Source organism: Sabethes cyaneus, chromosome 3 (genome assembly GCF_943734655.1).
Source record: "Sabethes cyaneus chromosome 3, idSabCyanKW18_F2, whole genome shotgun sequence".
Classification (NCBI taxonomy): Eukaryota; Metazoa; Arthropoda; class Insecta; order Diptera; family Culicidae; genus Sabethes; species Sabethes cyaneus.
In genome coordinates, this window is record NC_071355.1 from 50338922 (window position 1) to 50365119 (window position 26198).

At 39.7% G+C, this 26198-nt stretch overlaps 1 protein-coding gene across 1 annotated transcript; it reads right to left on the bottom strand.

Moving 5' to 3' along the window:
- Nucleotides 1-471: 471 nt before the first annotated feature.
- LOC128739574 (spermidine/spermine N(1)-acetyltransferase-like protein 1) lies at nt 472-2940 on the bottom strand. The gene is made up of 9 exons (XM_053835068.1): nt 2823-2940; nt 2256-2627; nt 2022-2213; nt 1830-1961; nt 1593-1769; nt 1161-1550; nt 927-1118; nt 720-866; nt 472-659 (listed from the first exon to the last, which is right to left on the bottom strand). Exons 1-9 carry the CDS (start codon nt 2938-2940, stop codon nt 472-474), a joined length of 1908 nt encoding a protein of 635 aa, XP_053691043.1.
- Nucleotides 2941-26198: the final 23258 nt, after the last annotated feature.

Sequence of the window (26198 nt, forward strand, 5' to 3'; positions counted from 1 at the left end):
CCTTCTTGTGACAAACCTGCTTGTGACAAACCTTTTTGTGACGACCTGTGTCTTCTTGTGACAAACCTTATGACCAACCTTGTTGTGACAAACCTTCTTGTGACAAACATTCTAGAGACAGGTCTTCCTGTGACAGGTCTTCTTGTAACAAACCCCCTTGTGACAAACCTTCTTGTAACAAACCCCCTTGTGATAAACCTTCTTGTGACATACCTTCTTGTGACAAACCTTGTTGTGACAAACCTTCATGTGACAAGCCTCTTTGTGACAAAACTTCTTGTGATAAACCTTCTTGTGACAAACCTTGGGACAAACCATTTTGTGACAAGCCTTTTTGTGACAAACCTTCTTGTAACAAACCCCCTCGTGACAAACCTTCTTGTGACAAACCTTCTTGTGACAAACCTTCTTGTGACAAACCTGCTTGTGACAAACCTTTTTGTGACGACCTGTGTCTTCTTGTGACAAACCTTATGACCAACCTTGTTGTGACAAACCTTCTTGTGACAAACATTCTAGAGACAGGTCTTCCTGTGACAGGTCTTCTTGTAACAAACCCCCTTGTGACAAACCTTCTTGTAACAAACCCCCTTGTGATAAACCTTCTTGTAACAAACCCCCTTGTAACAAACCTTCTTGTGACGATCCTTGTGACAAACCTTTTTGTGACAAACCGTTTTGAGACAAACATTCATGTGACAAGCCCTTTTGTGACAAACCTTCTTGTAACAAACCCCCTTGTGACAAACCCTCTTGTGACAAACCTTCTTGTGACGAACCTTCTTGTGACAAACCTTCCTGTGACAAACCTTCTTGTGACAAACCTTCTTGTGACAAACCTTCTTGTGACAAACCTTGTGACAAACCTTTTTGTAACAAACCATCTTGTGACAAACATTCATGTGACAAGCCTTTTTGTGACAAACCTTCTTGCAGCAAACCCACTTGTGACAAACCTTCTTGTGACAAATCCTCTTGTGACAAACCTTCTTGCGACAAACCTTGTGACAAACCTTTTTGTGACAAACAATCTTGTGACAGGTCTTCTTGTGACAGGTCTTCTTGCGACCGGTCTTCTTGTGACAAACCTTCTTGTGACAAACCTTCATATGACAAGCCTTCTTGTGACAAACCTTATGACAAAACCTGTTGTGACAAACCTTCTTGTGACAGGTCTTCTTGTGACAGGTCTTCTTGTGACCGGTCTTCTTGTGACAAACCTTCTTGTGACAAACCTTCTTGTGACAAACCTTCTTGTGACAAACCTTCTTGTGACAAACCTGCTTGTGACAAACCTTTTTGTGACGACCCTTCTTGCGACAAGCTTTCTTGTGACAAACCTTCTTGTGACATACCTTCTTGTGTCAAACCTTCTTGTGACATATCCTCTTGTGACAAAACTTCCTGTGACAGGTCTTCTTGTGACAGGTCTTCTTGTGACCGGTCTTCTTGTGACAAACCTTCTTGTGACAAACCTTCTTGTTGCAAACCTTCTTGTGACATACCTTCTTGTGACAAACCTTCATGTGACAAACCATCCTGCGACAAACCTTCATATGACAAGCCTTCTTGTGACAAACCTTATGACAAACCTTGTTGTGACAAACCTTCTTGTGACAAACATTCTAGAGACAGGTCTTCCTGTGACAGGTCTTCTTGTAACAAACCCCCTTGTGACAAACCTTCTTGTAACAAACCCCCTTGTGACAAACCTTCTTGTAACAAACCTCCTTGTGACAAACCTTCTTGTGACGATCCTTGTGATAAACCTTTTTGTGACAAACCGTTTTGAGACAAACATTAATGTGACAAGCCTTTTTGTGACAAACCTTCTTGTAACAAACCCCCTTGTGACAAACCCTCTTGTGACAAACCTTCTTGGGACGAACCTTCTTGTGACAAACCTTCCTGTGACAAACCTTCTTGTGACAAACCTTCTTGTGACAAACCCTGTGACAAACCTTTTTGTAACAAACTATCTTGTGACAAACATTCATGTGACAAGCCTTTTTGTGACAAACCTTCTTGCAACAAACCCACTTGTGACAAACCTTCTTGTGACAAATCCTCTTGTGACAAACCTTCTTGCGACAAACCTTGTGACAAACCTTTTTGTGACAAACAATCTTGTGACAGGTCTTCTTGTGACAGGTCTTCTTGCGACCGGTCTTCTTGTGACAAACCTTCTTGTGACAAACCTTCATATGACAAGCCTTCTTGTGACAAACCTTATGACAAAACCTGTTGTGACAAACCTTCTTGTGACAGGTCTTCTTGTGACAGGTCTTCTTGTGACCGGTCTTCTTGTGACAAACCTTCTTGTGACAAGCTTTCTTGTGACAAACCTTCTTGTGACAAGCCTTCTTGTGACAAACCGTCTTGTGACAAACATTCATGTGACAAACCTTGTTGCAAACCTTCTTGTGACATACCTTCTTGTGTCAAACCTTCTTGTGACATATCCTCTTGTGACAAACCTTCTTGTGACAGGTCTTCTTGTGACAGGTCTTCTTGTGACCGGTCTTCTTGTGACAAACCTTCTTGTGACAAACCTTCTTGTGACAAACCTTCTTGTGACAAGCCTTTTGGTGACAAACCTTCTTGTGACAAACCTTCTCGCGACAAACCTGTTTGTGACAAACCTTCTTGCGACAAACTTTCTTGTGACAAACCTTCTTGTGACACACCTTCTTGTGTCAAACCTTCTAGTGACACATCCTCTTGTGACAAAACCTATTGTGACAGGTCTTCTTGTGACAGGTCTTCTTGTGACAGGTCTTCTTGTGACAGGTCTTCCTGGGACAGGTCTTCTTGTGACAAACCTTCTTGTGACAAACCTTCCTGTGGCAAGCCTTCTTGTGACATACCTTCTTGTGACAAACCTTGTTGTGTCAAATCTTCTTGTGACAAACCTTCTTGTGACAGGTCTTCTTGTGACATACCTTCTTGTGACAAACCTTCTTGTGGCAAACCTTCTTGTGACAAAACGTCTCACGGAAAATCTTCTCGTTACAAACTTTATCGCTACAAATTTTCTCGTTGCAAAATTTCTCGTTACGAGCATTCCCATTGCAAACGTTAGCATTAAAAATTATCATGTTGTAAACTTTTTCGTTGCAAACTTTCTCGTTGCTAACTCTCTCGTTGCAAACTTTCTCGTTGTAAACTTTTAGGTTGCAAGCTTTTTCATTACAATCTTTCTCGCTGCAAACTTTCGCGTTGCAAACTCTATTGTTACAAACTTTCATGTTGCAAACTGTCACTTTGCAAACTTTCTCGTTGCAAACCTTCGCGTTGCAAACTTTATTGTTACAAACTTTCATGTTGCAAACTTTCACTTTACAAACTTTTTCGTTGCAAACTTTCTCGTTACAAACTTTATTGTTGTAAACTTTCTCTTTGCAAACTTTCTCGGTGTAAACATGTTCGTTTCAAACTTTCTCGTTGCTAACTTTTTCGTTGCTTACTTTTTCATTGCAAATTTTCTCGTTACAAACATTTTCGTTGCAAACTTTCTCGTTGCAAACATTCTCGTTACAAACTTTCGCGTTGCAAATTCTATTGTTACAAACTTTCATGTTGCATTTTTTCACTTTGCAAACTTTCTCGTTGCAAACTTTCGCGAAGCAAACTTTATCGTTACAAACTTTCATGTTGCAAACTTTCACTTTGCAAACTTTCTCGTTGTAAATTTTTTCGTTGCAAACTTTTTCGTGGCAAACTTTCTCATAACAAACTTTCTCGTTGTAAACTTTTTCGTTGCAAACTTTTTCGTTTCAAACTTTCTCGTTGCGAACTTTTTCATTGCAAATTTTCTTATTACAAACTTTTTCGTTACAAATTTTCTCGTTGCAAACTAAAATGTGATGTAAACTTTCTCGTTGTAAACTTTTTCTTGACAAACTTTCTCATTACAAACTTTTTCGTTGCAAACTTTCTCGTTGCAAACTCTCTCGTTGCAAACTTTATCGTTACAAACTTTTATGTTGCAAACTTTTTCGTTGCAAACTTTCTCGTTGTAAACGCTTAGCTTGCAAACTTTCTCATTGCAATCTTTCTCGTTGCAAACTTTATTGTTACAAACTTTCATGTTGCATTTTTTCACTTTACAAACTTTCTCGTTGCAAACTTTCGCGTTGCAAACTTTATCGTTACAAACTTTTATGTTGCAAACTTTCACTTTGCCTTTTCTCGTTGCAAACTTTTGCGTTGCAAACTTTCTCGTAGTAAAGTTTCTCGTTGCAAACTTTTTCGTTGCAAACTTTTTCGTTACAAACTTTCGCGTTACAAAATTTTCCTTTACAACATAGACAATCGTGAGGAATCGAAGTGGTTCTTCAGCGTATCTCCGAATTGACCACACCCAATCGGCGCTTCCTAAAGGTATTACTCTGGCCGATCCCAATTTTGACACGCCTGATATAGTGGACGCAGAATTATTCTTCGATATTGTCAAACCACTTTTTTTATTCACTTAGACAACGAACTACCACAATTATGAGACACTCACATTCGATAAACTGTCCGTCTAGGTTCACCGGTTAAGGCGATGTCCCGATGCAGTTATTATGGTCGCTTAAAATTTGATGGGACGACCCGGTTCGGAAGACATCGACACAGCGCAACAATAACAAGAATTGCTGCGTTCAGTTCCACGCTGAGTTGCTTCACCTTCCAAGCAGCAGTTAAGGTTTAATTTTCATGACCAATTTCATAAAACCACTAATAAAACTATGAGCTCCACTAGAACCTTCTGATGACCGCTATAAAAACTTCCTTCCGACCAAGAGATTCACTCTTCAGAAGGTTTTAATAGCCTCTTGAAGAGTCAGACCAAAGCTTAAGGGGATTTATTACGCTCTGCTGAAAGCAGCATTAAAACCTATTATGCTTTTCACTGCTTGACGACAACCGCCTTAATTTAGCGAAGCTTTTCGCTTTGTTCGACGAAGTTATAAAGCATAAAGTTTGCTACGAAAAAGCTAAATCACTCAGACAGCTTTATTAACATTAAGATATATAGCTGTTAGCAGGAATGGATCGATTTGATTTACAGCGACCATGATAAATTTTCAGCAGTTTCCACAGTTGTGCAGCATAGGCGCATTAAATTTATCGGGTATTTTGGCAAAATAAGTCCCTGAGATAAACCGATTAATAAAAAAAACGAGTAATAAAGCTTTCATTTGGCAACTCATCATTTTATTTGACGAATTGTGGTTTGGCGACAAAAAATACTAGAAAACGGCAATAAGGCGTCGCATAAAAAATGGTTTCGGTGTAAAACTCTTATATTCTTCGTTAGTATTGGTCAAAACAATAAATTTAGAGAAGGTCTTAAAATATTCTATCTTGGGTTTTTTACAAAATTCGATTTTCAAGGTTATATAGGGGTCATTCCTTCTGAAATGATCATATTCATTGTAATCGGCCATCGCTGAATTCAACCATGACGTTTCTCCATTTTTCTTAGATTTAAAAAAAACTCATTTTTCATTGCATGTCACAGCAAGGGGGATTGATCAATCCGTACAAAACTTTAGGAAATTGAATGTGGAGTCGGAATGAGCAATTATACCTAATTTGGTTGAAATCGGAGGTGGTCAATTACAACGAACAGCAACCTGAAAAAATTTGCATTATTAACAGTTTAGGCCATTGATAATCATATTTAAAGTTTTTGTCTACCTGTCTGAAAAACTCGAAAAATGAGTCTCCGAGTTGAATTAACGCTTCTAGTACGAAACAGAAATTCGAACAATGGAATTTCCGAAAATCGTCCAAAAAAATTTTCCTTCGTTTTTGTCTATTTTCGTATATTTTTACATAGAAAATAATAACGTATATATTATAAGCAAGAGTAGATTCGGTTTTCACGTTTAAACCTTAAATAAAAATTTTTAAAATCCATGTTTTTTTTGCTCGAATAAAAAATTCACTTTGTTTTTTTTTCGCCCCTCTCCCCCCCTTTCAGTGGCCGAACACCGGAAGGACAAAAACACTATAAAATATTTGTAATGGCCTTAATTATATTTTTATAGCTAGCTGTTAGTAGTTTTTGACTTGTACCATCTTGGTTTAACACAACACCATGATAAAACCAAATACCGCTATAAAATTTTTATGATATTAAAAACAAACCAAGCGGTTTTAATAAGTAAGCTGTCCGCGTCGAAAATAGTGCCATCACCTCCGTTTCCCATAACCGGAGTAGACCGTGCCGAATCTAGTTTAGACTAAACAAGGGTCATGTATCGTCAAGCCATTGGGAAATCCTACGTTGCTGTGTTTGTGTGACATGGCAACTGAGACAGTTCACTTGGAAGCCATCTCCGTCCTGAACACCGATGCTTTGCTGATTTCCCTTCGAAGATTGAAGCGTGATTCATGAGCTGTATTTCGATAATATCACTGATGTCCGCGGAACTAGTCTTAAACTGAATAGGTTATACCAGGAACTCCATATACAGAAGCAAGTTGTAATGTTTATGAATCATTCTGCTCTAGCCGTGAAATCGAGTATTACCCCATTTCATCAGATGCACCGAACTTCGGTGGCCCCTGGGAGGCGACTGTGAAATCGTCAAAAATATATCTGAAGTGTATCGTAGGTATCGAGGCAGTTATGAATTCTTGATCACCTTTTTCCGTCTTTAAACGTTCATTGTCTCTGCTTCCTCCATCGACCGCTTACCGCTGCAGCTGAACCCTTTTTAAAAAAACGCTTGAAAAAAAAAGGCAAAATGTTATTTTTTCAACCATCTTTTATGTTTTTTTGTTTTGTCTCAAGCGGTGTTTCGTTTACAAAGCTCAAAAGTTATAAAAGTCTTTTCCAAACTTGTTAGAGCAAAACAAGAAAGCTTATTCCAATACGTTTATTAGTTTTCAAGAAAAAGTTGGTGCTCTTTGCAGGAGCAGCGTGTTATAGAGCTACATAGAGGAACATAGAGTTGTTCCTCGCCGCACTGGAATTCTTATGTGTATTATCGTTTATCATTCGTTTTCTGTGGTCGAATCTTTACAAAACTAGTATCAACATAAGCGAAAAAGCCTGTAGAATTCAAACCTGAAATAAAAAAATAATTATCGCAGTAGATACTTTATAGTACACTTGTTTATGTTTCTCAAATATTCAATTTCCGGTGAAAGTCGCGAGGAAAATATATGCTGAAAAGACACTGTGCTTGCAAACTAAGCATCTTTTGTAAATAAGCAAAAGAAGCAGAATCGCAGTAAAGGATGTCTATACTTGGATGGTAGTGCAATTTTCCCATGCTTTCTGATTCCGTCTTCATCGATCAAAGAGTTGCAATTTGTTTTGACAACTTTGTTCACGTCAGATTGACAATGATTTTATTTCCACCGCTTATAAAGTAAACGTAATACGTATAAGAAGGAAATGACGGCCAATGGAACAGCAAAAATAAATGCCGTTCAAATTTTACGAACTTCGTTATAGCACCATTATGGCATGTAAAAAGCTGAATATATTTTATACTGCATTGACACGCCATTTGTTTTCTCAAATTCTCATTTCATACTTGAACACTTGGCAAAAAACACAGGCGAAAAAAAGATCGTTAAGCATTTTGATATGTTTCCCATTTCTATACCGCGGTCATCGGCCTTCGCTAAAAACGAATGTCACAGGCCGTGAAAGTAAAACATTAATGACCGAATCCACAGCAACACGGCTTCACTATCATGTCCTCCCTGGAAACTCATTTCTGAAAATGTTTTATCATTTCCTAACTAGGCCCGCCGTCGCGAAGGTAAACAACCTTGCCATACACGCCGTATCACCGCACCACGCACCGGTACCGGCCGGGCGCCACCAGTTGTTTGTTTGCTGCCTGGTTACCAGTGTAGTTTTGCTTTTGACAACGCGCATGATTAAAATTCAACCCGAAATGTGTTCACGCTTAACCGCCTTTCGGGTGCATGACCCTTTGCTAGGTATGTGTTTCGCACATTTTACGCTGGTGGCGCGCATGCGAAAGCACTTCCATAGTGTGCACCATGTTTCGCACTCGAGCAGCGCGCGATGTCTTAGTCCCGTTTATGTATTTTGAAAGATGTGAGTGCCTCTTGAATCTTTTTTCTACTCCATCTAAAAAGGTAGAATCATTTTATTGAATACCTTATTTGCAGTAGAACAATCGTAAAACTACAGTTTAATTTCCATCATCACATCGAAATAACTCCGTCTAACAACGACGGTTCACTGCACGTTTCACAAAGCGCAGTGCCACCATTAATAGCTCTAAATAGTCTCTTTTACGTTCCCTTCGCATGCCTTCAACAATTCCGCGAACAAACTCATGCCATTTACTGCATATTTGGAACAGACGGCCAACCGTAGCTACTGTGACACGGAGAAGTAAAACGGGAGATGAACTGCACACCAGCGTTGCCAGACTTTGCCATAATCTTATCATATGTCTTTTTTTATCACCGAAGAAAGGATATTAATTTTCTTTCAAAGTTTAGAAAGACACAAAATTTAACCAAAATTTAAAGCAAATTTTTAATTACGTTTAATTACTTCCCTTGACAATTTAAAATCCAACCCGCCGGCCACTGTGTTGAATAATCGGAGAAGTCTAACAATACTACTCGTAATTCTTTCGTCTAATTGAAATTTGCAAAAATCTAGGGATTCATCAAAACCCTTTGACTTCCGTAGGAGTTCAGCTGGGACGGGTCTCTCCATAAAAGCCGTCGAAAAGCAAAACGAACAAATTTCCGCTGCACGACTACGATTCTGTTAAGCCCATTGTGATAGTAAGGATTCCAAACTTAACAGCAATATTCGAGTATTGAATGCACCGCCAATGAGCAGTATAAGGACTTCAGACAGAAGATGTTGTTGAAATCCTTAGCGATTCGGAATTCTAGAGGCCTTACCGACTACCGGCTGGAATGCTAATTTTGTATCCAACAACACGTCTAAATCTTTGATATAGTTTGTTCTTCCAATAAGGCCATTACCGAAGTGGAGCTATCGACTGTTTATGATTCCAAACTTTATGCTTTCGGCAGGACAGTCATACGGCAAAGCAAAACGACACTTATTTATTCTATGCCCGACGTTTCGAAGTATCTAACATCTTTCTCAAGGAGTTAGAACCACGTATCGTATTTTGTCTGGTGGCTTCTGTAGAAGGTTTGAACTAGTCACATTCATAAGTAGTACTAGCATTAACCGAGTGTATTCGAACGAAAATCTTGCGGATCGTTTTAACATACACCCTGGCTGAATCGGTACACTATTTGGCTATCAAATAGTGCCAAATAGTGTACCGATTCAGCCAGGGTGTATGTTAAAACGATCCGCAAGATTTTCGTTCGAATACACTCGGTTAATGCTAGTACTACTTATGAATGTGACTAGTTCAAACCTTCTACAGAAGCCACCAGACAAAATACGATACGTGGTTCTAACTCCTTGAGAAAGATGTTAAATTAAGGCCATTACAAATATTTTATAAAGTTTTTGTCCTTCCGGTGTTCGGCCACTGAAGGGGGGGGGCGAAAAAAAAACAAAGTGAATTTTTTAATCGAGCAAAAAAAACATGGATTTTGAGAATTTTTATTTAAGGTTTAAACGTGAAAACCGAATCTATTCTTGCTTATAATATATACGTTATTATTTTCTATGCAAAAATATACGAAAAAAGACAAAAACGAAGGAAAATTTTTTTGGACGATTTTCGGAAATTCCGTTGTTCGGAGTTTTTCAGACTGTAGAGCCCACAGACAATTGATTTTATAAAAACAAATTTGACTCGTATCCTCCAAATTATTTTTTTGCCCCCCGATTTTTCAAGGCAATTTCCAAGGGGGGGGGTGACAAAAACTTTCAATGTGATTTGCAATGGCCTAACGGTTCCCAAAAGCTTGTTTATCGAATGTGATAAGTTCTTTCTTTCTTGAAAAGGTGATGATGGCACACTTGCTATTGCTTGGCTTAACCTTCATACGGTTTGTGCTACCCCGATCTGCAAAACTGTCCAATTGCTGTTGAAGCATCCAAGTATCAGCGATATAGCTTATCTTGCTGAAGATTTTCATACCGTCAGTGAAAGGCAAACGGAAAACTCTCAGTTTTAAATTCACATCGTTGAATAATATAAGGAAAATCAATGGTCTTAAGCGGCTGCCTTGGGGGATCCCAGACGGAGTAGTAAATTCTCCAGATAAATTATCACTAATTCTGCGCGAATGTGACCAGCTATGATAGGTCTGCCGCGTAAGCCTAATTTTTCCAATTTGGCGATTTCGTGGTTTATGCTATCGAATTCGCTTAAAACGTCAAAAGGTTGGTCACAGTAAAGCACTTTGGCAATATATTGGTGGCGAAATCCAAAAATATGGTCCCATACAACGAGCTCAAACAACTTAGCAACCGAGCTCAGAGAGTAAATTTCACAATAATTGTCAAAGTGCATCACTTCTTGAAACTGGTTTGCCGTCGATTTATCGTCTTGCGACTGGAAGAGGTTGTATTACAGTCAATAGGACGTTAGTACTATCCCTGCAATTGTCCTGTACTTTTACTGCTACTATACTTTTACTATACCGCCATCCGGGGTGAGATTGTGCCACGGGGGTGAGATTGTGAATTTATTCACAATTGTTTATTTGTGAAAATTTATTATATCTATAGAAACTGGTGACCTAAATTCAAAATGATGATGAACATAACATATTTATTCATAACTTAGAATGGAACACAGATGGGTATGAAATGGGGTAGGCAAACAAGAAAGCGTCCAACATAGCTTTCGCCAGCCCAAGCTCCTACCTAGCGCCTCCACGCGACCATACCCAGTAATACTCTATTGAGTAGCTAAGCTAGGAGGTGCGAAGCTGCGTGGCTCACGGTTGCCTGATCTCAAAACTGAGATTTTAGGCAGACGGTTGAGCCGCACGGTCTTGTTATCGGGTAAGCTTAATATGTTATTTTAATTCAATTATTTGTCTCGTTTTAGTTGAACAAGCACCTATACCTATAGCACCTATAAAAGTTTGGCCGTACTAAGTTTAAATAATGCACATGGAAAGAAGGAAAACTTAATTATTTATTGGCTATTAGTTGCACTGATGGAAACTCAAATAACGCGATAAGTAAGAAAATGTTATATTGACTCAATCAGCAATTTGGTAAGATCGTTTCAAGTCGAATTTTTTCACATGTTACCATATACGGGTCGACTCTTTTGGTAATAACATACCAAGCGAGTTGAAAGTCCAAATGTAATAGTAAAATCCATATGATTCTAGTATTACCTTCTGGCGGGGCTTGCTGACTAGAAAATGATTCCGGAATGCGCTGCAAGTACTCAGTCATTCTTCATGGGTCTTTGGATAGTCAGTAGAGCTAACACCATCTATAACCCGAAACTAAGATAATTGCATGGACTAACCATCACTGTAGTTACCTTTTTGTCATAAGGGGCCATCCAGATACCACGTGGACAGAAAATACCAACTTTCAACCCCCCGTCCCCCTCCGTGGACAAGCGTGGACATTGGCTCAACCCCCGCCCCCCTCCCCTGTTTGTCCACGTGGACATGCCACATTTCACAAAAGAGAAATGTATTGAGTTCAATTTAGTTTTCAACTTGATTTATGCAGTATTTATTGAAAAAGTCTAATGGCCACGAAGACAAAATACATAGGTACGGGTTTTTAGTCGTTAGCCGCAGCGTATTAAAATCTGTATGATAGGTTTTAAGATCTCAAGGTGAAATGGTACTGAATCACAACATGGCCGGAACGATGGCACCCACATCCCTACTTGGACGCCATTTTTCCGGCAATGTTGGGATTCAGTACCGTTCCATCTTAATTCTTGTGATCTTGTCTACTGAAAATTATTATCAACTGCAAGAAAGTCCGTTTCAGCTTGACCTTCGCTTGACGATTCTTCTCTGTCCAGAGTATCTTTGTCTAACCGGAGCACCTCAGCTTGGCCGTCTACTTTAACACAACAAAACACCTTCCCGACGCGATGTGATTCGTAAAATTTTCTGAAGCCGAATCCTTTTGGAAATACGTTACCCATGGATGCAAATGCAATCAACATTTGGTGCAAGCGCGACCTAAATAATAAATGAGTCACGTAACTGGTGAATATTCGTGGATTTTGCCGTTACCTTTATCATTTCCCAAAGGAGGTAAGGGTTGTAAAAATAGCAATCTTTATTATTGCATGAGATCAAATGTCAGGCTAGGCAATCAACATCTATGAGTACTAGCGCAGGCTTAATCTTTTCAACAAGATTTAAGCCAGATATGTGCTCTCGTAATGCTCCGTTTTTGTGTTTAGGTCAACATATGCTTTAGAACAGCGGTTCCCAACCTTTTTTCGGTTCGCGTACCCCCTGACGGATTTCCCTATACTATTCTGAAGCGAACTAAAGTTTTGGCGTACCCCTGGGGGTTCGCGAACCCCCATTTGGGAACCGCTGCTTTAGAAGATAAAACTTTATTTGAGCCCAAAAACAATCACTGATCAATGGTTAATGCTAATATATATATATTGTCAATTGCAAGAAAAATTGTCCAAACTCTCCAATTGTCTTGTCAATTGCAAGAAAAATTGTCCAATCGCTCATAAAAGTGCTATTTTAGCTTAAATCGTTTCGGTCTCTTCGGCGCACTTATTGCTTGGAAGATAAGGAAAAAGTGCGCCGAGGATACCGAAACGATTTAATGCAAAATAGCACTTTTATGAGAGATATCGCACTTTGGATGGTACAATTTTTCTTGCAATTAACAATAATTAATTCAATATTGCTGTTTCTAATTTCTATTTTTTGTATGAAAAACAAAACTTGTCCACGTGGACATTTTCCATAACCCCTCCTCCCCTTCCGTGGACAAGCGTGGACATTTTCATACCCCCCACCCCCCTCTAAACTGTCCACGTGGTATATGGATGGCCCCTAATATCACTGCCAGACAGTGGGAGATAGGTAGGATATACAAACATACACATACACACGCATAACTTAGAATGGAACACAGTTAATATTAGCAAACTATTTAGCCTAAACTGGGTTTCAAAGTTCGCGATCAAAAATACTCGGAAATAACGCTCGTAAAAAATGTCCTCCATAAACCAACCCGAACAAGAAATCGCATCAACTTGCTATCTTGAAGGTGTACCTATAAACTAATCATTTACAATGTATTGAAAGGTTATTATGCGTTGGGTAAGTTTTGATTACGAAAATAATATTTGTCGAAACTTTGTACTTTTCAAGCTTCACGGGGGTGAGATTGTGCCAAGCCATAATGATCGATCCAATTTGTGGATTTCACATACACAACAAAAATACGTCAGTATACACCAGAACACTCACTTTCTTTACTATTGAGCACAATATTTTGACAGATTAGATTGCATCGTCCATTTTGGAGCAAACAGCATCGTAGGTCTGCTAAATAATTTAAACTAATTTTCACTTTTTCTCTGGAAATTTCAGTTACTTTGAATAAACACTCTAGTATGAGACGAATATATTATACCGTGTAAAAACTGCCAGTTTTAAGGAGGGGGAGGGGGGTGAAATAGGCCACATGTTCTGCGGCTGCGGGTTCTCGAACGAAGTAATGGTTACTTTTATTAAATGACCAAATAGGTGTGCCCCCTTAGGATACACCCCTTCAGATATATCCCCCTAGTTAACCCTAGAAACGCTACTGGCTATATAAAGACTGTCCATTGACTACGAACTCATTTCTAGTTATTTCAGACCTCTCCGGGTTATTTTCGTTCATACTTTTTGAATGATGCGTTTGAATGATGTCACCCCCTAGAAGAGGTGAGATTGTGCCAAAGTTCATGCACTTCCAGTAAAATTAGGTTTCATTGTAACTAAACCTTCTCTACGGTAGTTTTTAACTGAACAATTTAGTTTATATTGACAGGTTTGAAATCAACTTAGTTCCTAAATTGAGTGTATTCAGAGTTAAAGAACAAAAATATATGCTTTTTTGGTACAATCCCGGGTGACGGTACTATATCTGCGAAATTTGTTGTATAAAAAAGTACACTCAAAACAATCGACACGTCGCATCCACGTGAAAAATCATGTGAAATTCTGTACAGCAACTTATGTGAACTTCATGTACTAGTTAATGGGAAAATTGATAAAATTTACCGGGATTGCACGTAAACTGGTTAGTATGAGTGCGAGTTACCAACAATTCACGTGAATGTTACATGAAAAGTGTGATGGATGAGAATTACCTATGTTTTCACGTAAACTTGACGTGCTGATTTTTTTTAATGTAGAAAGCTTTGTGTCTCAGGACACAAAAATAGGCTTGGTTGGCGTAGAATATAACGAATGTAACCTATAGGTACAGTCCCACCTTTCAATACTGGTACTACGGATAGTCAGTTGTACCAGATCTATGGATTTATGTTTAGTTTAAAGAATCTGTTTTCAGCAAAATGAACAAACATTACTAGCAACTACACAAACGAAGTACAAATGTCGGTTAAATTTTTATTTAAACTAAAATTTGATTCAAAATTTGATTAAATTTCGCTTCTTGATTGATTTCGAAACGAAACTGCAACCCATTCTTCGGTGATAAAACTCCGAATTGTTCCTAAAAATCTGGCGACACTGATTCTCGGTGACTTTTCAGCATTTTTTTCTCTTCTTTTTTCATCGCCTTTTCGCCTATATGTTGTGACTTTTTCGTCATCGTTTCGTCGTCTTTTCGTTATTTTTTCGTCCCCTCTTCGTCGTCCCTTTGTCGAATTTTCGTCATTTAATGTTGTCTTTTTGACGCCTTTTCATCGACTCTTACCATTTATCCATTTATGCCATACACTCTTTACCATCATATTTTCGTGGTCTGTTTGTCGTTTTTAGCCACTATTTCTTCGTTTTTGTCATCTTTTGTCGTCGTTTTCCTAGCTATCCTAGCTAGAATTAGTAAAATCGTTGCAAAAAAGTAAAACCATGGGTATAAACGTCCTGTTAAGAACTTGATTCTTCTTTATCGACAGAGTTCACAGCCGATTATTAGAGTACAGGACAACTACGGGGCTAGTGCAACGATCCTATTGACTCTATAGCTGCAACCGAGATTCGAACATACGACGACTGGTTTGTTAGGCCAGCAGCTTAGCCAGCAGCGTACCCCGAAGCTAACTGGACAGGTTAGAAATCGTTGCACCGGCCCCGTAAATTTCCTGTACGCTAATAACCTGCGATGTCTACACGGAAAGAAATTTGATTCCGATGCCATGAATGAAATCTTGAAATCATGAAATGTGAATTCCTGTCACATCATGACTGAACTGCCATATCAGACAGCACAAAATCATGAATAATAGTTCATGATTTTGCGTTGTGTTGTACTGCAAGAAGCTCGTGATATCATGATTATTATTCACGGTGTATTTTTATAAATCATAAGCTAGAAACCTGGAATCATGACCCAAGCAACCAAAAGTTCGAATATTACTTGACACGCGAACTCGAAAGTTCATAATTAGTTCAGATTCAGTTCCGTGGAACTTTCTTGCTGATTAGTAGTGTATATCAAGTATACGTGCAACTAAATCCTTTAAGAAGTGCTGCGAGTACTTCATAGATACTTCAAAGCTATTAGGATGCTACATGAAGTTCTGAAGTAACTTTAGTTGCTTACAAGTTCTGCGTGCTGCTTTTTTGTTTATATTTCTGGTGATCAAACCAACAGAACCTGAAACTATTGGAGATTATTTATTTTTATTTCACTTGAATAAATTTAATTCTCGCACATTTCTAATTACAAATATAAATTAGAATGTGATGCTCTTCATTAATTTGTTTTGTTGTGTAGCATATGCTGTCGGTATCTCACTACTATACCTAATTGCCTGGTTCCAAACTTTATGTTCTATAATTAACTCGCGCTGCATAAAGCTGCTGCAAGTTCTAAAACGAACTTTTACTTAACAACTCATTGGCAAAATTCACATCGCTTGTATACGACAAAGATGACGCAGTGGATCGGTATAGGTTTACAACGCGGAACACCCGGGTTCAAACCCAACAGCCGGCAAATGCAACGAATATAGAAGTTAGGTAGAAGTATAAAAATAGAACATAGATAGAAGTGCTGCTAAATTTGTTTTTTCTTAGTTTTTGACAGTTTATTTCGAAGCTGCTTAGCGTTCTATGCAGTGAACCCAAGACAGCTTGAAAGTTCGGTTAATTACTTAAAAGTGACGCTGCTTAGCAAGTTATAGATTGATATACATAAAGCTGTTTAACCCTTGTTAGACACCATTATTCGAACTCTTGGTTACTTGGGGAGTCATTTTGCTCGTTTTGGAGATCAAATTTCTATCCGTGTATCTGTAAAAAAGAGTCAAGTTCTCAAGGGTTTAAACGTCCTTGGCTTTGATTTTTATATAATTCATCGGACAAATTGAGTGTCTAAATTAAAACTGAAAAATTTCTTATTTATTAATATTAACATTGTCAAATGCAAGAATTTATTGAAGGTAGATACGAGATGGTTCTTCAAAACTAAAATGTTCAAACTGTTTTCTCGTGGAAGCAATGGGCCACTTGGCAGCGTACTGTGTTGATTAAGAGTCTTCTTGTAGCATCATTCTGGGTCGTAAAACTCTCGACGATGGGGTAGAGTCCGATTTGCGACAGGTTGTCCGGTGCATTATATTTGCCAGTTTAAAAAAAACTTACTGATTTTCTCCGGAAAGTTAATGAAGAGCGAAACGAACAAATTTTGGCTATTCGTTTCTTAGTCTAGTGACTCAGGTAATCTCGTGCGAACTCTAAACGATGCTTGCAAACTCCAGTGATGACAAAACAATAATAACGCAATAAAAAGCTTTGAAGCAAAGTTGACCATTGAATTGGCCAGCCATCTTAACTAAGAACTTAAGACTACGATTGGACTTGTTAATTATGGCAAAAATGCGTGACTTTATAGTGAGTTTCTCGTTGAGTGTTACTCCAAGAATCTTCACCTGATCCACTTTATCTAATTTGACACTGGAAATTTCATAGTCAAACTCTATTGCGCTATTTCATCTAGTGCGATGAAAGCTGATAATGTAATATTTCTCCAAACTCAAGAACAATATATTTCTTACGCATCAAACACTGAACAAGTCCAAAAGTGGCCCCTGATTGCTACCCTGTGGTACACCAGAATATTTGACATCAGACCGACAGTTTTTATGTTATTTCCGTTGAATTTTTGTCATCTTCCGTCGTTTTTTCGGTCCAAGTAACAATGAAAGCTTTGTTACACTCTTAGTATGGTTTGTATAACCAAAATTAGCCATAAATATCATTATTAGAGTGTAATAAAACCCAAATTGTTACCTGGGATATTTTCGCCATCGTTTCATCGCCTTTTTGTAGTGTTTTTAGAAAACTTAAATGTACAACAGTGTTCAATTATCGCATAAAAAGAATCAGGATACTAAATGCAAAAAAAGATAAGGATTCCAGTTCCTTAGAGTACATACAAGCACTTGATCTGTAGAACGGTAGAACTACGGATAAATCCACAGATCTGGCATCACTGCTGCACACCGCGCGTCAGCAGCCGAGGGGTTCGCGAAATCTTCTCGGTCTCGCACGTGGATTTATGTAACCAGCGAATGATGACGCAAATTTGATTTGATGAGATGATGATGTGCATATGTATGTTACAGGAACCGCAAAAAGAAGCAACTGCAATAGGTAAGTATAAGGTGCAAGCGCTACGATTGAATTGCGAAAGCAAAAGTTAAGAGTAAATGTTCAACATAAGGTTTGTATTTTCGCTTTTCCTTCTCATGCGGTGTAGAATAGAGAAACAATCAAACTGCGGGCAACGAAAAGCTGAGAGGAAACAATCAATTTTTTCTTTCTCATTCGCTAAGACGCCAAGACCTTGGAAAAAGTTGAAACCGCAAAAGGCCGAACTTCACCGAGAAGTTCGTTTTGATCGCATTTTATTTCTTTTGCCGTTAGGTATTATTGTTTGCTCACAAATTGAAAATGAAAGCCACTCCGCCGATTGGCCGCACGCGATTTCTACACAACAACAGAAAATGATTGATTTACTCATTTGGTGAATTACGGAAACGAAAGGTGAGCTGAAAGAGAATGTAACCGAATAGGAGAAAATAATAATTTTAATTCCACGCATTATGCCGCGTTAGTTTGGTTCGGCTTTGGCCATCGACAGTCTACCGCGCTTCTGACAGCTGACAATCACTGCCAAGGGGTACCCCGCATATTTGATGCGTGGTTGACGTGAAGTTCTGATTCGTGTGTGGCTTGGCTTTACCTTTCCGCTTTGTTCTGTCTGGTCACTGACGAACGATGCAAAGAGCTGCAGGAACTGACCTGGAAGGGAAAAGTAAGGAAAAATAATTATAAAATAGCAGATTGAAGCGCGCTTGCAGAGAGAAATAGTGTCGGAAATAAACTGTCGCTTGAATTATTGTGCGCATGTCAATCAGCTTGACATCGTTTCGGGGCTCTTGGTCGAAAACGGGTCAAGTTCCGTCCGAATCGTCATGCATATGCATGCATGTAAGTCAAGCAAAAGCAGGCAACTGTACCCGGCCGACGGACGTTGCGTTGCGTTGTGCAGATTTTATGTGACTATACTGTGACTGTGACGGGCTAGGTTAACTGCATGTAAATCCAAATTTACATCCCGCTGTCGTGTGTTCGTTCCATCTCCATATTTCTACAGTTTCGCCATTTTTTTATAATGGATCACGATGAACGAACTGACTCACCACCGTCAGAAGTCCAGTAGTTCGACCTAAACCGTCAGTGGAGCGCGTATGACTTCGCAACATTTGTAATGCAACGAGAGCCATTTAAAATGATCTCCATTAGCACGTGCGCTTGCAGTTCAGTTCGGTAATATTTCAACGGTTGTCATTCGATAATTTGTTGTAGGTCTGTCTTTTCGACAGCGCTCGAAATAGATCTCCACTCACTGGCTTTGATTGCACAGTCATTAATCACCGAAGCAGGCGCTTGGACTTTATTCCATCGCAACGTTGCGTTGTTACTAGCGCCGGCCGGTCGTCGGAAAGACGGAGAGCTTTCGGACTGACGTGTGTGATGTCGAGTCAAGGTAAATCAGAGTAAGGCGCGGTAATGCACCGCCTATACTGACTCATACGGCCCCGTTCGTTAATCAAGCTTTTCTACCTGAACCTGAACTTCGATTACCTTAGCCTATTTGGGAACGGAACTAGCCGATACCGAAAAGTAGTTTTCCTAAAATCAGGCAGCGATTAATCGATCCGATGGCCGTGAAAGCGACGGTTTGATCGACGGAACTGCTTTGTGCGGAACAATAGACGCCGATCGAAATTTGAGTGACGTTTCAATGGGGCATACACGGGTAATGAATGACAGTGACACAGTAAATACCATCTCCATTTTGAAGAGCAGCTACAGTGATTTCCGAGTTCTAGAACTAACAGTGAAGGTAAGCACATGCTCTTGGCCTCGAAAAAGCGATACCGTAGTAGGGTTTTATCGTTGTTTTCGTTCTGTTCTGCTGGTTTGTGAATCATGTAGACATCAGAAGCCAACTTCCACTTTTAAGATACAATACCGTAAAAGCTTCAGAACTGTGCAAAGGCTATCGTCATAAGAATCAGATACCTAATAATTTCAAACCACAAAATTGCTGATTACACACTCTCCTGCAACGAAAAATGCGAAACAAACAACGAATAATATGGTAGATACTGCAGCAGATGAAGAAGATCGAGACCAAGAGTGGTTTATTTCATGGCGTAACTGGAGAATCATACGAGATAACAACTAGTCGTATATATGCAAGAAATCATCGACCCCAAGGCCAGCAAACTGAATAAAACTTTCAGAATGTGACGACCATAGTCATCTGATGTTAAGCTAATTAAGAATCGATGCTCATTTTGGGTCAGCAGGTTGGCAAATGGAAAGTGACAAACAAAACTTTTTGAAGCTAAATATTCAACCAACATTAAATCTTTAACACCAAATTCCAACAAATCCTCGGCGGCACAACTCGAATTGATAATATAGTAATAAACAGCCTATTAAAGCTTCCCAAGCAACAATGTGAGTTTTATTGTACTCTTATGATAGTTTTTATGACCAATTTTGATCTTAACTGTCATCATAAGAGTGTAATAAAACGAAAATTGTTATTTGGGCATTGGCGGAACTAGCGCTCATTTCTAGGGGGGGGGGGGGGCTATAGCCCCCGGCATTTTTGCGACCATTTTATTTCCTTGCATATTAAGATTAAATGTACATTGATGCATAGGAACTTTAAGTGGTGATGCATATAAAAATTACTCTTAGGTTTTTATTATGTAAAGTTATCTAACTATAGTTTTTTCTTAAATTTAAAAATCCAGCTTAAATTTTCTAGGGGGGGCTTAGTGTCCAATCTTCGACAATGCTTATAGAGTGGGCAGCCGTCAACTCAACCTCTCTGATAGATTCATCGTAGACTTTCAAGGTGATGTCATCCGCAAAGCCGACAATCACCACCCCTACCGGGAACTTTAGCTTCAACACCTCGTTATACATGACGTTCCACAACACCGGGCCCAGTATGGAACCTTGCGGAACCCCTGCGGTGATTGGAACGCACTTCTGACCCTCCTCCGTGTTGTAGCATAGCACACGATTCTGGAAATAATTTTCCAGAATCCTGTACAGCGACACCGGCACTTGGACGTTCCGAAGCGAGTTAGCTATGGAGTCCCAGCTAGCGCTATTAAACGCATTTCTCACAACTGCGCAATAGCGGATACCTGTCCTCTTGCGCTGGATCGCCACCTTGGCTGTCTTAGTAACAGATAAGATGGCATCCACCGTAGATTTGCCTTTTCGGAAACCGAATTGGTCCCTTGACAGACCGTTTGTACCCTCAGTGTACTGTACGAGTCTGTTAAGGATAACCCTCTCCAGCACCTTGCCGGCAGTATCGAGCAGACAGGTCGGCCTATATGACGAGGGGACACCCGGAGGTTTTCCCGGCTTCGGCAATAGGACCAAGGTTCTGTCGCTTCCATCTGTCCGGGAAGTGGCCAGCTTCCAGGCATCTACTCATTACTGCTCCAAATAATTCGGGAGCCTCTAGAATAGCCGCCATATTCGGGATTCCGTCTAGTCCCGGTGCCTTGCTCACCTTTAGGGATTTAGCGATCTCAATGAGTTCTTCGTTGGTAACCGACGCTTTCTTCTCGACCTCTAAGCCGCCGTCGCCCACGTTACTTTGGATGTTCGGCTGAGAGACCGATCATCTTATGCTATGGTCTGAGATACTGGAATGTCGGCCGTGGGACGACTCAGCGGCCTGAGGCCAGGGCCTTGGCTCGTGGTGTGGAAAGAGGTCCTCGATGATCCGCTCCAGCATCTCTGGCGATCGCTCTGCGGGCGCCTTCACGCCCTTGGTCTTTGCCATTACGACCCTGTAGGCATCACCCCACGGGTTCGCATTGGCACTAGCACATAACCTTTCAAAGTAAACTCGCTTACAAACTTTTATCCCACTCCTAAGCGCTACGCATGCAGCAACAAGTGCTACTCGACATTCAGCCCTACCTTCGTCCGAACGAGCTCTTTGCATAATTCTTCTCGCACGAAAGCACGCTCCGCGGCGTTCCACAATTTCAGCTGTCCACCAGTAAGGCGGGGTCCCATACCTAGGTCGGCTTTTCCTAGGCATGGTAGCGTCGCTCGCTCGCGACAGTACCTCAATCAAATGATCAGCGTTCGAATCGGGACAAATATTTCGGGATCGAAGTATGATGTCTGCCATCCACGGCTGGTTGGATTGTCGGCTCTACTCGCCGCCTGCCGCCTGTCGCCTGCCGCCTGCCGCCTGCCGCCTGCCGCCTGCCGCCTGCCGCCAGCATGAGCAAGCTCTGCTTCAGGTCCTTGGATAAATTGCCGCGACCTGACGTGAACTCGATTATTATATCGAGCTGCTGTGTCGCTGCTCTATTCTTCTCCATCGCCCTGATTAGCGCTGGGCCGTTCATAGCTGTGTGTGTGTGTGTGTGTGTGTGTGTGTGTGTGTGTGTGTGTGTGTGTGTGTGTGTGTGTGTGTGTGTGTGTGTGTGTGTGTGTGTGTGTGTGTGTGTGTGTGTGTGTGTGTGTGTGTGTGTGTGTATGTGTGTGTGTGTATGTGTGTGTGTGTGTATGTGTGTGTGTATGTGTGTGTGTGTGTGTGTGTGTGTATGTGTGTGTGTGTGTGTGTGTGTGTGTGTGTGTGTGTGTGTGTGTGTGTGTGTGTGTGCAGCTCATTTTCTATCGTCTGTTTCTCGGATATGGCTGAACCGATTCGTCCACTCTTACTTTTGTTTGAAAGATATTATTGCCCTATATCACTATTGAATTGTTTGGTGGTCCGATGTTGCGTTTGAAAGTTATAAGCAAAAATGTGAATACTACGCGACACGATTTTCTCCGGAACCACACAACCGATTTCAATAATCTTAGTACAAAATGAAAGATAATTTTAATAAAATAAAATAAAATTTCAGTACCAAATGAATGTTAGCTTTGCATCTCCCATAAGGTTTAGGGGAAGGGCGGTAAAGACGGGCAATTGTCATATTTCATAAACAATAATTTTTTGAAGCAAATCAATGATTGGAAATTCAGTCTATAGAGAATTAGCACTTTTGAATTAAACTGCCGATTTTTGGTAGCGCAGATGTCAAATTTATAAGCAAAATAAAGAAAAAATGCGTATATACGCTAACCGATGTAATTTTGTGTATGAAGAAAATAGCTGGTAAATCGTTAAAAAACAACATATTCATGCTAAACCGACGACATTGCGTTAGTTTGATCCTTCACTGAATATCCATTGGAAGCCTAGTGAATTTTTGAATATTCAGTAAAAAGTTTTGGAAGTTTGAAAAAATGGTATCCAAGTCGGGAAAGACGGACACCCAACAGTAGGGAAAGACGGACACATAGATTTTGAACCCCTTTTGCCCAACAACGATTTAACATTGCAAATACTTACATATTATATATGTAAAAGTAACCAGAAGTCATATATAAAAGATGGAATAGGCCAACTTTTAGAAACGATTAATTCGTCACCAATTAAAATATTGAAGGGAACCATTTTAATTTCTCGCTCAAAGGAGGGATCGGCAGGGGGGTTTCCCCAAACCAATTCTTTCCTAAATACATGATGAAATATGTTAATCCTTTTTAATACTGATAATTCGACGACGCGTGACATCTTTTTACGAGTGTCTTTCCGTGTCAAGTGTCCGTCTTTCCCGCCCATGCGCAGAAACTCTGATTTATAGATAACTAGCTGACCCGACAAACTTTGTATTGTCACAAATTAAACTGTGTTGTACATAAATCGTGAATCTTGGATGACCTTTGTCACAATCTTGAGTTTTGCAAGTTTCTGGGAAGTTCATGGGTGTTTTAATATACAAATTTTCCTCACAGTAAAGTAGAAAACAACTCCGCCCATTGCTTAGCCTGATAAAATAAAGCGGATAGCATTTAAATATTCGCCATCATTACAAACCATTTCGTCGAATACCATTTTGCGGAACACCAATTCTCGGTTGACCATAATGCGGAATATAGGATTTCGCAGAATACCATTTTGCGAAAAACCTTACGCGGGATGTACCATTTCACGGAAAATCTTTTCGTAGAAAGTATCATTTCGCAGAGGTGACCCAACTGAAGGAAAGTAATAGAGTTCAGTAGATAGGAAAATAAATAAACCTAGATAGTGGTGATCTCTAAGGGGGGCTTCCCCCCGCAGTGGCCGGCGCTTCCGACGGCAGGTCTCCGGTAACACTCGTGGCCTGTGGCCGTCTCGCGCTGTATTATCTAATGTTACTATTGATAGTTTGTGGATGTCTTGTTACTGTTTAATGTTTTATGAAAGAGTAAAATTTCTCGAGTTCCATTAGTTTTTGAGTTACGCAAAAAATTCTGTTTTATTTGTATGATAGTCCTTATCCCCCTACCACAGGGGTGAGGGGTCTCAAACCATCATTAAAAAATTCCTGCTTCCAAAACCCCCATATGCCAAATTTGGTTCCATTTGCTTGATTACTTTTCGGGTTATGAGGAAATTTGTATGGGATCCCCCCCTCCCAAAAAGGGAGAGGGGTCCTAATTCATCATAGAAAAAATTCGAGCCTCCAAAAACACCCACATGCCAAATATGGTTCCATTTGATTAATTAGTTCTCGAGTTATGAGGAAATTTGTATTTCATTTGTATAGAAGCCCCCCTCCTAAAGTGGGGAGGGGTCTCAGTTCACCATAGAAAAAATTCTTGTCTCCAAAAACACCCACATGTAAAAGTTTGTTCCAATGCTTGATTAATTCTCGAGTTATGCAGAAATTTGTGTTTCATTTGTATGGGAGCCCCCCCTCTTAGTGCGAGGAGGGGTCTCTAACCATCATAAGAACCTTCCCTGGCCCCAAAAACCCCTATATGTACATTTTCACGCCGATCGGTTCAGTAGTTTTCGATTCTAAAAGGAACATACAGACAGACAGAAATCCTTTTTTATACTGCCCATGGATGCATAGTTGACGTAAAAACCAAAGTGACCAAAATGTACTTTTTCGGTCCTACGCACTCTTAACTATGTTGTTCCCATGCCCAATACTCAAACAACACATGTTTGTTCGAAAATATTCGAGAAATTTAGGAAAATTGAGCTACTCTGCTAGTAGTTTCTCGTAATGCTAATGGTTGACGTAATTCCCCGCATAATCAATCAGCATAGTAACCTATTTGTTTTTGTAGCTTTACGCAAAGTTATGCGAATAATCGTTCAAAAAAAAAAAACAGTCTGTTTCTTCGCATAAACTGGCGTTCGCATTTTTTAAACACAATAAATAAGGAATGAATCTTAAAACCCCATCAGTCCTGTTTTCATTAATAAGCTCTACTGAATTGACAGATTATTCGATTGAAAAAGTTTATAGCAAAGATTATATGGCTTTAAACGTTTTTCACGATAAAAAGGCGTTTTCTCAACAATCATGGTGCTGGTCGTTACGTCGACTATGCATCCATGGGCAGTATAGGTAGGGTAAACGCACCATTAGTGGTGGTAGTACCAGTAGTGGTGGAAACTCGAATTACTCCATTATTTTTGCAGATTTTGGTACAAGTTTGATATTTATCAAATAATACTGTTACTGGTGGTTCGATACTTATCAAACTTGTACCAAAATCTGCAAAAATAAAGGAATAATTCAAGTTTCCACCACTACTGGTACTACCACCACTAATGGTGCGTCTACCCTATAGATGTTTATAATATTAAAAAAAAGCATAAATTTTGGAAGATATTGAGTCTTTACCTTAAGGTGTTCGTCTTTACCGCCCTTCCCCTACACGGAAAAAGCAATGTAAACTGTTTTATTCCTACGGCCTCTTATCTAGCCATCTATACCAGTAATTTTTTTAAAGGTCTTTCGCCTAGATATTTTCAAAAATCTCCAAAATAGTTCGATTGGATGATCATTGATGATCAGATGATTATTTTTATCATTGAAATTAAAAGAAACTCTATTTAGCCATAGCAGCTAGCAAAAAAGCAATTTGCATAGCAAAAAGTCAGAAATTAAGTAGGTACCAACTGTTACAATAGCTTCTTAAGTTGAAAGAGTTCCGAGCCATAACATGTTCTGCTAGAAAACACTCCATAAATAAAACACACGCGTAACTGCCACCTAACGGATTGCATAATCAATCCTCTGCGTATACCGTTTTCTATAAAAAAAATCTGTATACAGAATTACATTTTTTTTTCATCCAACATACGACTAAACATTTTACTCTTTAAATAGACTCATTCCATGCGTACTTCTTCACATGTTCGCGACCTTCTTCCAGGTTGTGTTTTACCATCATCGCATCGTGATTGTTCTCGACAACCGTGGCGTGACGAATCTCGTACCTTTCGTTTCGTTTCGTTTCGTTTCGGAATCTAACTACCTACCTACCTAGTGCATTAGATTTTCCAGACATTTCCACTAACAACGCAACGGTTAGAAATGAGATTGACGTCCAACGGGGTTTACGCAAAGAAAAAGAGCACATTCGCAGCACATCTCCATCCATTAGTCAGTGCCGTGACACGTAAGTCTGTACCGAAGCATGCAAAG

Coding starts and splice junctions, on each gene's coding strand:
- LOC128739574 (XM_053835068.1), bottom strand. CDS start 2,940: ATGTCACAAGAAGACCTGTCACAAGAAGGTTTGTCACAAGAAGATTTG. Junction 1,770..1,829: donor AGGGGGTTTGTTACAAGAAG/GTTTGTCACAAA, acceptor TGTCACAAAAAG/GTTTATCACAAGGATCGTCA. Junction 1,119..1,160: donor AGAAGACCTGTCACAAGAAG/GTTTGTCACAAC, acceptor TGTCACAAGAAG/GCTTGTCATATGAAGGTTTG.